Raw genomic sequence first — 12,858 nt, 5'->3', positions numbered from 1 at the left:
ACATGTGCTCTGACCTCACTGACACCACCTCTTGATAGATGATCAGAGCACTAAATATATACACATACATATAAATAATATGATTATTTGGTGCCTGTGCTGTGCATAAATAATCTGACTAATTTTCACAAGAATCTTTATTATTTATGTACTGAGCTAGATATGCATTCTGGGATTGTCTTCTCTGTAAAGGATGAATTTTATGCCTCTTTTGATGCCTTAAAAATGACCTAACTGAGTTTTGGAATAGAGCCAATGTTTCATAAGAAGTCTGTGATCAGAAACTCATATTTCGTGAAAGCTTGTGCTCGTGGAAAAAAAGGGAAAACTCACAACGGTTCTAATTTCATCTCCACCTCCTGGCTGTATAGCTGACTTCACTCCTACAAAGCTATGAACTTGTGTGTCACGGAGGAAGAGCCCACGATACCAGACGCCCACCTGAACGCAACCTCTGCAGGGCCCATCTGTAACAGAGCGGGAAACCACATTAAGAACTTACCCAGCATGCTTTGAGACTTATTTGGGAACATGAGCCATTAATATTTGCTGCTATTATTGCATATCCTCGCAGCCAAAAACTCTTAATCCTCCAACATATGGGTGTGTGTGATGGTCACAAAGTGAAAATCCATCCTAAACATCTCAACAAGCCTAAAAGTCCAAATACCGCAAAAAGCCTCATGATAGGCAAAACAAGGATGAACTGCGCTTCACCCAGGTCAAAGGCAGATCTAGGACACCGAGCGAGATTGAGACGCCTCACACTCATGATCTGACATATTCAGTGTAAGCCAGTATACATTGGTCTTCTATGAGGAGGCTAGGGAAAACATTTGGATGAGAAAATAATCGACAATACTAACAAATATTACAAACTCACTTTATAAAGAACACATTTTTTTAAGTGAGTTTATTTGAATACGCTATCTAACAATTAATTTTTAATAAATAATAATTTAAAAAAAAATCATAAACATGTGACATGATTTTAATAAATAACATGTTAATGTAAATTATTATCTAAATAATAAAGGCCTGCTGGTTGCTTGTTGATTATATGTGGTAAATTGTGTTCCATTAACCCAAAAAATTGTGTAGGCTAAACATCAATCAATATCTTATTGTTATATATTAGATATATAATATATGATATTGATATAAATTGATATTAACATTGATTTGATAATAAACATAAATATACATTTTAGACATGTGAAAACTGTCTGAAAGAGGTTGAATATAAGAAAAAATAACAACACTTTTAAAAATAAAGGTACCAAAATGTGGTTTTCATTTTTGGTTTGACATAAAAAATTTCAGTTCTTAAATTATTATTATTTTTAGTTAAGAACATTTTAACAATCTAAAGAACATTTTGTGGAATGGAAAGTTTCCATTAATGTTAAAGGTTCTTCATGGAACCATCAATGGCGAACATAAAGACACTTTATTTTTAATAGTGAACTTGTGAACATAAATCAAGCAGAGCCTATATGCCTAATGTGTTTGTTCTGTTTTGGGTATTATTAATATATATATATACACATACAGTATATATTTGGGTATATGTATAAATGAGAAAGAGCATAAACTCAATTATAACCTCCAAATAGCCTTTCGGTCAGGGAATGCTTTGGCAAGGGCAACCCTGTGGGATTATGGGGGATTAGTGGTTTGTCTGTCAATCCCAAATATAGCGGCATATTCATAAATCTCAAAAACAGGGAGAGTGTGGCAATCTGTTTGTAGATGTTCTGTTTCTAAACAAATGCAAATGGAATGAAGAATCAAGATCAAAGATTTATGGATTTTGAAAAGGGCATTTTCAGGCCAGATGTTCACAAACTGGGAACAAACATCCATTTTATTTGCACCACTAAAACTGAAACTTCAACAACAGAGAGCATTAAACATTAAATTAACACGAAAAATACATTTTGCTCTGCTACTTTTAGTGTAACTATTTCTATTGCTTATTACCAAACACAGACTCTGTCAGCAAATGGGTTCTTCCCAAGAATAAAATTAAAATAAAAGTCTTTAAAAATTAAGGCATTATCATACAAACAAATGTGTAAAAAAAAAAAACTGCTCATAGAGTGCCATCTTGTGGCATGTCTGAATCAATAGGTCACTTTAATAGTGCTTGATAAACCAAGCATCACCAGTACTATTGCTCATACTTACCTGAAAATCATAGAGACTTGAGGCTGGGCTCTATTGACACCCTATCAACCACCTAACATACTATCAATCACACTATCAACAGCATAGTAGCAACGTCCTAAACCCTAAGAACACCCTAGCAACTGCATACTGTAGGATATTGTGTAATGGATTGCACATGTATAATTTTGTACATCATCATCATCAAAAAAAAAAAAAGAAAAATCAATCTGAGCAGACACTGCCGACTGTTAAAAGAGAAAAAGCATCACTAAATGTCACTCAGTTTAATGGAAGAAAAAAAAAAGTTGCACCTGATGTTCTTGAGTAGTTGCTATGACGATGGCTAAACAATTAGACTGTCCGCTGTGAAGCAGGTTCATGGTTTCTACTAACAGCAGACACATGAGCAGTGTTACAGTTCCATGTGTGTAATAATAAAATAAAAAACAGTCTATAGTATTCTATTCCGAACACAGCCAGTACACACACATGCATACAATGCTTATATGTATATATGGAGAGAGAGAGAGAGAGAGAGAGAGAGAGTATACATGCATATAATACACACTCACACACATACATGCATATACTCTAGCAGAACACTTAATATGCTAAAGTTAATCACACTAAATAAATAAATTATTAAGTCTCTTTTTTTCCCATTCCTGAGATTATTGCATGGGGATAAACTGCTCAATTGCTGAAGTAATTAGCTGTGTAATCCAATGCGGTGAAGGTAATTTCACTAAGTACAACAACCTTGTTGATCCTGGAACAACATTTCAATCAATCTATCAGATTTGAAGGATAGTTACTTTGTTTTAGGCTTACAACAAGGGTTAGGTGCTTCTACACAAAACCCCTAGGCTGCGTTCCACTCCAAATTTTTATGCCCCTCACTCGCAAACTTCCCTCCGTCTCGTTCACTCGGATGTGCGTCATTGCTTACGTTGCACGAGTGCCCACTACTGGCGGAACTTGCGCAAAAGGTTTAAATGAGACACACTAATAAGCCCTTGATCACTTGGGCCCTATTTTAACGGTCTAAGCTCATGGTCTAAAGCGCACAGCAGAAGTGCCCTTAGGACGTGTCCGAATCCACTTTTTCTAGTTTAACTATGGGAAAAATGGTCGGTGGGTCTAAAAGTGTTGACCCTATTCTCTTAATGAGTAATGGGTGTGTTTTGGGTGTAACATGCAATAAACCAATCAGAGTCCCGTCTCCCATTCCCTTTAAAAGCCAGTTGCGCTCGCACCATGGCGGATTCGCTATTTACATGGCCGAATTTGCAAGTGGAAGGAAAGGAGGAAAAGGATCTGCTTGTGCGCGAAGTTAAAGCGCGTGAGCAGACCATCTACGGGACAAAGTGTACGTGCGTTGTGGACCCGCCAATAGGCGCATAAATAACCAAAAAAATATTGCGCCATTGACTTTAGACCAGGTTTGAGTTGGTCAATCGCACAGTCTATTTCATATTGCCTCAAAATAGCAACGCGCCAACAATGCGCCAGAACACACCTCGTTTTCAGACCAGCGGCACACAGATGCATTTCCTATTTAAACAACGTGGCGCAGGACGTGAAAATGATAACTGCGTCAGGCTGAAACTAGCAAACACACTTGTGTCGCGCCTGGCGCCGCATTGCACCGGGTGTATGATGGGGCCCTTGGAATTTACTCTGGAGCTGGTTTATTATTTAAACCCCTTTTTTACTTATGAATTCTTTTTTGCACCATTCTATATGCATATAAGTTGTAGGAGAAAATATGTAAAATCCTATAGGTATATATGAGCTGTCGGAGGGAAATAAAATGACACAAATGAAAAAAAAACAATATTATATGAAATTTAATTGTCAGCTTGGCGAACAGTTTTGGACAATTTGATGTTTCCCCCATTTAAAGAGATAGGAGTTTCACTCGCATGCCCGAGAGCCGTTTCAAAGATGGCTGCCGAGTGAAATGACCATAGACAGTATTAGAAGTGGACAGAGCCATCTCATTGGAACTCAATTGAGACAAGTGAAGCCCATTTTTAGCGATTTTTTAGGACTTCCGTTCCTGACGCGCAGACTCAAACCGAGCTTGACGACGTAGATGTGACGTGAGCAACCCGTCTGTCTTCTAGTGGCTGTGGCATGAGAAATCTGAATCATTCCCTTCCGAATCTTGCAGAGACGGAGAGCATGAGTAGGAGGTGTCCATGAGCTAGGAGCAGGAGAAACTTTTGCTAGGTATTCTGATTAATTATTTTGTCATTTTGCCTCCACGTCTCCCCGATTGCCCGCGACTCGCGAGCTTCTCCTCCTGTCCATACGGTAATCTCTCTACTGTGCGACAGAGAGTCGCGTGGTTATGACGCAATCGTTAGCCTACTTTTACAAAAACTGCTTCTACGGGGCCATAACATAAGCTACAAGGTAATGGAGCATTTTATACACTGTCGTGTTTCTTTAGAAATAAATAATGGACAAATGGAGTCTTTAAACGCATCAGATGTGAAGTTATTCGCTGTCAAAGTGACGCCAAAATGAATGGGAGTCAATGGGATGCTAACAGCAGGTGAAGTTCTGCTACAAGATGGTGGCACGCGGCCGGCTTCAACTTCCGGTCTACTTCCTTCCCGTTTGGAAATGACTTGTCTTTTAAACGTGTCTTTGCGTCTAGCCTCAATGCTCCATTCACACTAACTTTGGATAAAGTATGTTTAAAAAAAAAAAGCATACAAATGTTACGCCTGCAAGACAAATAAATGTTAGTAATGATTAATTAAAAACTCCCTTCACAATGTTAATCCAGGAACATGTCCAAATCACGGCGACCAATCAAATCCACTCAGTCGGTGTGGAAGTTCACAGAAGTCCACAGCTCTCAGTTCACAGAGAGTTCGCAGCGGTTCTTTATTTCACTGGTTGTCATGGAGATAGCATTGCTTAAGTGGACTGAATCTACGCCATCTCACCTTCCAATCAACCTGACGACAGTTCTTTTCACAAATGTAAAGTAGCTACTATTTCAGACCGAGTGCAGATGTATACACACCATTATATCTAAGGTATGATGGAAAAAAGACAGGAAATACAGCTGTCCTTTAACAAGATGTTGTTGTTTTTTCAGGAGTTGCCTCCTGTTTGGTAGAAGCATTGAAAAGCATTTTATGTGTGGCTACTAGAATGGTAAAGTGTCTCTTACAGAAACTCAGGGTCTCTACAGTGAAGCGATACTTAAAACAAACAAAAAACAGCAGCAGCATCACTTTCATACAAGGGTTAATCTCATGAAACCGGTTGGGTAACATTCATCCCACAATTAAAAAGAACTAATTAGTTACATTTTACATTATGTTTTGCATTAAGAAATTTAAGCACATTTGCATTATTATATCAGGAGTTTTATATTATATTATAATATAATTTAAAAAAAATATTATCCTATTATTTTTTTTATAAAAATAGAGCACATTTTTCCTTGAAAGTCTCATTATGGTAATATTTATACATCAGGTTTAATTTAATGCCTTTAATATATTTTTATATAAATAAATAAATAAAAATGATACAGCAAAATTACTGTATTCATTAGCATAACCATTAAGAATGAGAATTGAAACCACCAGATGCATTATGATAATTACGGATGGAATGACAGACAGACAGACAGACAGACAGACAGATAGATGGATAGATGGATAGATGGATAGATGGATAGATGGATAGATGGATAGATGGATAGATGGATAGATGGATAGATGGATAGATGGATAGATGGATAGATGGATAGATGGATAGATGGATAGATGGATTGGATGGATTGGATGGATGGATGGATGGATGGATGGATGGATGGATGGATGGATGGATGGATAGATGGATAGATAGACGGATAGATAGACGGATAGATAGACGGATAGACAGACAGACAGACAGACAGACAGACAGACAGATAGATAGATAGATAGATAGATAGATAGATAGATAGATAGACAGATAGACAGATAGATAGATAGATAGATAGATAGATAGATCAGACAGACAGACAGATGGATGAAGTTCACTCTTGTGGTAGGCCCTCCGGAGCATTGCCTCTGTGGCCCCTCAATATCTTATAAAATTTCTCGCTTAAATCATTTCTAAATCCCTTCTCTCAATCCTGAAAGGGTCCAAATGTGTATCTGAAGTTCTTGAGAATCAAGGTTATTTTCAGTCTTGATGTTTTCCTGCTTCTCTCTCTCTCTCTCTCTCTCTCTCCCTCCCTGCCTGTTTCTCTCCTCTCAGCATGTGAATAATGTGAACACCTCTCATTGTCGCTTAGATCTGATCAACGTCATGCCTGCAACACAAGCGCGCTCAAACGCATTTACACTACAGACAGACAGACAGGCATCTGTGACATAACTGACTTCAGCCTCTATCCGGATCGCTCGAAATCTCGGCTTGTGATCATACGGTAAGAAAACATTTTTATACCTTTGCATTAACTATTTGAAATCAAGTAGTATTTGACATCAATTAACGAAACGAGCAGCTTCTGATAAATACACCTTTCATTCATACCATAATGCAAACTGAAGGTAGACACAGAGAACATGTTCGTCCAACAAAGTTGAAGGTTTGCTTAATGCATGCTTGGATCTATTTTTCATTTGCTTCAGTGGTTAAGTTGAAGCAGTGAGAACATTCAGTGCCTTGATTATAATAGAAACACTTTGCAACCTCTTGAAAATCTCAAGTGCATACTGAATATGCTGTTTCATATACCATCTTTCCATGTACATTACAAAAGCTTGAAGCGTAATGACAAAAAAAAAGACAATTTGTTTGCTCTTTTAATTTACACTGAAACGCAGAACAGCTGGACGGGATTTTCAAAGGCCACTTTACTCTTTCTATGTGCAACTCACAAGTGGAGCTTCTCGACCTGCTCCCAGTAGAGCTGAGCAGAACATCGCTGACACGGTACAATCACGCTACGCAAAAGCAATCGTCATTTCCTCCATGGTAACAGTGTTCAAGATGCTCATGACAACTTGTTCAAACCTTGTTTTCACATTAAGGAAATGCACAATGGTACTTGGTACTTGGTTTGATTTTAACGTCATGCGAACGTGATTATAATCAGCATGAATTTATATTGGAGATTTGAGACTTCATTACATCCACTGAAAAGGACAGTCGTTCGAGAGGCAAAGCAAAGCATTGCATTTTGGTGGAAGATTGTAAGAATATAGACATTTATTTCAAAGATCATCAATATTAAACTTTTACACACTAACACCAGGAATGATTTTGATTTCATGTTGCATTTTGGGGATTTTATTTATAATAACGTGCACTAATAAATCATAAACGAATAACAGTGCCTTAATACATTTTGATTTTGATATCATGTTGATTGAAAAATGTATATAAAAAGGACTTGTGGTCGAGAAACATGGAAGCTGTACTGATGTCTGGAAGTGATTGTTTCCAACGTTGTGATTCACACAAGACCAGATTCTGAGAATAGTTTGCAAACGCAAACCAATTATAACTGGTTTAAGCAAAACTAAGATGTAGGACGAAGCTTGTAAGAGTACAGTATCTATACTCTCTTTACATCAGCACCACTAACTGTCTCTCTAATTGACTTTAAGGGAATGAAAGGACACTTGATAAACCCCAATCAGAGGGATGATGTTCTGCAGGCTCTGAGAAAGTAACACCAAGGACGGCAAACACAATGGCCTTTAGAAAGATTGCAGTTGCTGAAGAAAGCGTGAGGGAGGCTGAGCTCTGCGCTCTGCGCTCATGCTGAAAAGGACAGGCACCGTAAAGAATGTTGTCTGGCGGTAATGGCAAACAATAAAGCCAAGGTCTCTGCTTCGGTTTATTGAATTTTGCTTTTCAAAAAAAAAAAAAAAAAAAAGTACTGGAGCTGTAACTCTACAGAACGAGAGCTTGTTGCCGAGCAAGGCTGGATTATAAAACGTAGCAAAGCGGAAAGTGCATTTGGCTCCATTTTATTATTTTGCAGCATTTGTGCGCAACCAAATCAAGCACCTAATAATGAGCAGACCACAATATATAATAACTCAAAACTACTCATTTAGTACATGTAACGTGCCATAAGAAGAGCTTTTCAGAAGGAAAGTGCAGCTTACTGTATCATATTTGATATGCAAATTTATAAGGCCTCTAAATGATCAATATAGCCAAAAAGTTACTGAAATACTTGCACACATCTACTACATGCCTTCTGTTGTCTGATTGATAGTTTATACTTTTATTTTATTTATTTATTTATTTATTTTAGCAAGTAAATGCCTTTTTGACTATTTGTAAAAATGTCCACCTTCAGCTTATGGCTTTTTTGCTGTGAAAAATGAAGAATACTTTGTGTATTATTAGTAATATTTCAAGATGAACATTTACTGATCTGAAACAACTAAGGTTTGATTATCCATTGGTCATTTTCTAGAAATGTGAGTATCAAATATGATCCATCAGTCTTTTGAGGATGGTTTATTTGTTGATCTCTCATTCATCATTGTGTTGAAGTGCATTATATGTTTTAAAACTAGAGCGCATTTAAATATCTTTATCATCAGACATTATTGGGAGATACAGAGTGACGAGATGACTTATACTGTTAAAAAGATCTCATTGATTTACATCACAAGATATCAGAATTTCATCTTCCTCTGGCCATATTAATGTCAGCAAATGCATTTAGATTATTATTCAGTTTTCAGAGTTTGGGCCTCTGAATAAAACGTGTTTTTTCCTTCATATTCTCACTGTCATTCACTACTATATGAGTCTTAAAAGCCTGATATATGATACTCAACAACAACATTTTGGGATTGTTTAATATTTGATCTAAAGGTTCAATAAACTGTTCCATTTCGAAAAAATTAATATCTTGTTCTATGCTTTCCCTGGCTAATCTGGTTCCCCTCTTCACAGGTTTGTCATGGCAGCATCCGTGATCCGCAGGTGTGAGTCGCAGTGAAAGAGGTGAAGATGGAAAGTCCACAAGTGGTTGACAGCAACTCCTTGCTTAAGGCTGTCTACTTAAGTCGTCTCCGTCTCACACGGCTACTCCTGGAAGGCGGCGCTTACATAAACGAGAGTAACGAGAGTGGCGAAACGCCCCTGATGATCGCCTGCAGGAGCCGGCATACGGACCACCTAAGTGTTTCCAAGGTTAAAATGGTGGGGTACCTGCTTGAAAGTGGAGCTGACCCGAATATCCAGGATAAAAGTGGGAAGACTGCTTTAATGCACGCCTGCTTGGAGCAAGCTGGTTCTGAGGTGGTGGCGTTGCTCTTGGGTAGCGGCGCGGATCCGTGTCTTGAGGACCACACTGGTTCTTCGGCTCTGATATACGCCATCAATGCCAGCGATGAAGAAACTCTTAAAATGTTGATCGATGCATGCAAAGCTAGAGGAAAAGAAGTTATCATCATCACCCCTGATAAACTTGCATGTGGAAGGCAAATGGCAAAACAGTACCTATCCATTCCTCCACTTGCAATGGTGGAACAATGGGACAATCAAAACTCCACCATCGTTCCCTGTGCTTCTCCATCTGATATTCTCCTCAGTACATCTCCACATGGGACTCTTTCCTCTGGTCCCACAGAGCATATGTTTTCCTTCCAGGACTTACAAAGCATGACGAATTCGCAGCCGACCTCTCCATCCCACCAGGCTCCCCCGGTGCACAGTCGAGTGAGCAAACTCCACAATCTCCAAAGATTACACTCCGAGCCTTGGCTGAAAATCCCGCAGTCTCTTCTGGCCCAACAGTACGCCAAAACCACCTCGGCCACGGAGGAACTCCCGGACATCACGCTCGAAGAGGAGTTAACTTTCAAAATGAAGAGATTGGCTTTCGGTAACACACCGCTATGGCGTCATTCCAGTGTTGATTTGAAAGAAGCCGACAGTGTGAGTCAAACTCTGAGTCGAGGAAGCAACTGTGAAGGTCTGAGACCGGAAGGAGCACTGTGCCGAAACATGTCCTTTGATAGCTTATCGTCCTTACACTCTTTATCCCATCCCAATCTTCATTGCAAAAGCAGCGTGGAAGCTTCCCCGGCTGATCCGGGCAAATCCCTGCCCAATTTGGCCGTATCCAGTCTCCGCAACATCATCCAGAGAAGGCAACTAGGAATGGACCACTACAGCTCGGACTCCCAACTATCAGTGAGGCTTGCCAACTCACCAGAAGACCGTAAAGGACATCTGGAGAAGAGAAAGCTTGCTAACTCACGCTCTCCTACTTTGGTAGGCTCCAGGGAGTCTCTTGAGAACGCTTCGTTGACACACCTGCACAGGAGGAATCCAATTAGCTACGAGCGTCGGGGCTCTGGGGCGCTTTTGGATCCCATTTCCCATCCTCGAGCTGGTTTCCTCCCTCCTCTGAACCAGCATGCTCTGATCCCAAACATCACTGGAAGCGTAAATTCAAGCAGCATTGGCTCCAGCAACAAAGCAGTTTGTGGCGTAGCGGCAGGGACGAAGCCTTGCATGCCCTCGGCTCCTGCAGGTTTTCCTAAGGATCTCAAGACTAGGAGGATGCTGATCAGAAGACACTCCATGCAAACTGAGCAACTCAAGCGGGTTGGTGACTTCACAGAGATTTTTGGACACTGAATGATTGCTATTATTACTAAACAGTTAGACAGTAAGGCGCCAATTTGCACTGACAATAATTCATTGCTGGTTGCTGAAACTGAATAAATATCATCTATAATCTGGCGTCTAAGCTAAAATGAACAATTTCAACAGTGCATCCTTAAAGGGATACTTCACCAATTAGCATTGAGCTTTGTAAACCCGGTAGTATTTTCGAGTGACCGTGCTTCCCTCCCTCATGTCCCCCTGAGACGAGAGATTTCTGTATTGTGTGTCTGGAAACAAACCTCAGATGACGCAAAAATCATCATTTATCGTCATCCGAGGCTTTTCTGTCCAGAGGCGAGAGACTCCAGCCAGTAGGAGGAGCTCGTTCCGCATGTCTTCAACCCGCCCATAGGGGGATCTCACGATAAAACGCCGTCTTTTCAGTTTCGAGTCGACTAGTAGCCTAGCTGTATCATTTCTCCCGATCCTGCCCTCTGTAACCGGTAGGCGTGGCTTGGGCGTGGCCTCGTAGGGCAGCGAAGCAAGTGCATTCTGGGAGTTGTTGTCTTTCATCCACGAGTCAAAAATAAATTTTCTGGCTTTTCTCAGTCTAGAAGGCACCAACTTCTAAAAGAATTTCACATTTCTACTACATAAATGACCCAATTTAAATACACATTCATCTTTCCAGCGGTGAAATATCCCTTTAAGGTGCGGTCACATGTACCGTTGCTCAGCAAAATCAAGTCATTACATCTAAACCATCGAATCGGAAAGATTTCCCCTCTCAGATTTTGCTCGTATTTAAGTTGTTAACACAAATCGGCCATGCTGACCAACAGAAAGCTGCTTGGTTTGAAAGTGACTACTGTGTGAGCAGTGCTATGCTATTGACAATGGACCTTTTTGTTGCCCATGAAATTTCACTAATGTGACCGGCACCATACAGTTAAAGACAATTTAATAGAAATGAATGGTTAAGCATGTGGCTAGTGCTTCAATGTCTAAGAAAACAGGATACGAATGATATGTAGGGTTTGAAATAAACAATTCAACCAGTGGTTGAGGCATTAATGGCATAGAAAATCAGCTTGTCAACATACAAATTAATTCGTAATACATTTGAGTCATTGTGTATAGAACATACTTTTGCTTGTGTATTGTTTGATGCTCACAATGTCTTTAAAAAAAAACACAATCAATTGCAACAGAATTGTATATTGTGAGCAGTAAATGTGCAGAACATCACTCGTCCATTTGGAAAATCTCAATTTATCTAAATGACAAAAAAAAAAAAAATGTCATAAATGAGCATGAGACAATGAATTTGCATATTTATCAAAATTTTATTCTACATGAGATACATATTAGAAATGAATGTTGTTTTGAAGAACATCCTTAGGTCCCATACCAGATAATTAATCAAATAAATCTGGTTTTTCATGAATAAATAGATATACATTATGCAAACTGGTACATCTTAATAGCTTTTTGTAAAGCATAAAAAATACTTTAATTGTGATGATTTAATTAATCAGTAACAGTGAGAAAATAATTTAACTCCCAAAGTATTCCACAAAGCACGAATATAAGTGAGAAGGATCTGAGATATGTCTAAAATGCGCGACTCATTTCAGACATTTAATCTCAATCCTTCCGTAACAATCATCTGTATCTTAAGAATATTTGTATTTGGTTTGTGACAGAATTATAGAAGCCTTCAGATTATTTAAATATACAAGTCAATAATATATCAAATAAACGTATCCATCACTGTTTATGTTGTGTTTTATCACTATTAATAAAAATGAAATAAAAAAATAAGGAACAATCACTCGTCTTGTTTTTCATTTCACCAATCACGGAAAAAAAAGTGCATTTTGCAAATTAATAAATTTAGATTTTTGTTCAGAGATGCAGCTTTTAAAAATGAATGATTTCAGAAACTTGGCATGAACATAATCTTAATTCATAATTCATGTTTTGCAGGTTTTAAGATGAATGTAAAACTGCAGGACCAAAGTCTAGTGAACAGAGGAATAAAGGTTATTGCATTTATAAAATGGCTGCTTAATT

At 38.7% G+C, this 12,858-nt stretch overlaps 1 protein-coding gene and 1 long non-coding RNA gene across 2 annotated transcripts in view; both read left to right on the top strand.

Annotated features, from left to right (window-relative positions):
- LOC309489360 overlaps nt 1-12,858 on the top strand; it is a 92,985-nt gene that overhangs the window by 32,486 nt on the left and 47,641 nt on the right. The window lies entirely within an intron of this gene.
- ankrd34ba (ankyrin repeat domain 34Ba) lies at nt 6,505-12,337 on the top strand. Its single transcript, XM_082158058.1, has 2 exons — nt 6,505-6,619; nt 9,118-12,337. Exon 2 carries the CDS (start codon nt 9,175-9,177, stop codon nt 10,810-10,812), a length of 1,638 nt encoding a protein of 545 aa, XP_082014184.1. The 5' UTR covers nt 6,505-6,619; nt 9,118-9,174; the 3' UTR covers nt 10,813-12,337.

The sequence above is a fragment of the Leuciscus leuciscus genome (genome assembly GCF_965113295.1).
Source record: "Leuciscus leuciscus genome assembly, chromosome: 24".
NCBI classification, from domain to species: domain Eukaryota; kingdom Metazoa; phylum Chordata; class Actinopteri; order Cypriniformes; family Leuciscidae; genus Leuciscus; species Leuciscus leuciscus.
This window is presented reverse-complemented; position numbering and strand designations above follow the sequence as displayed.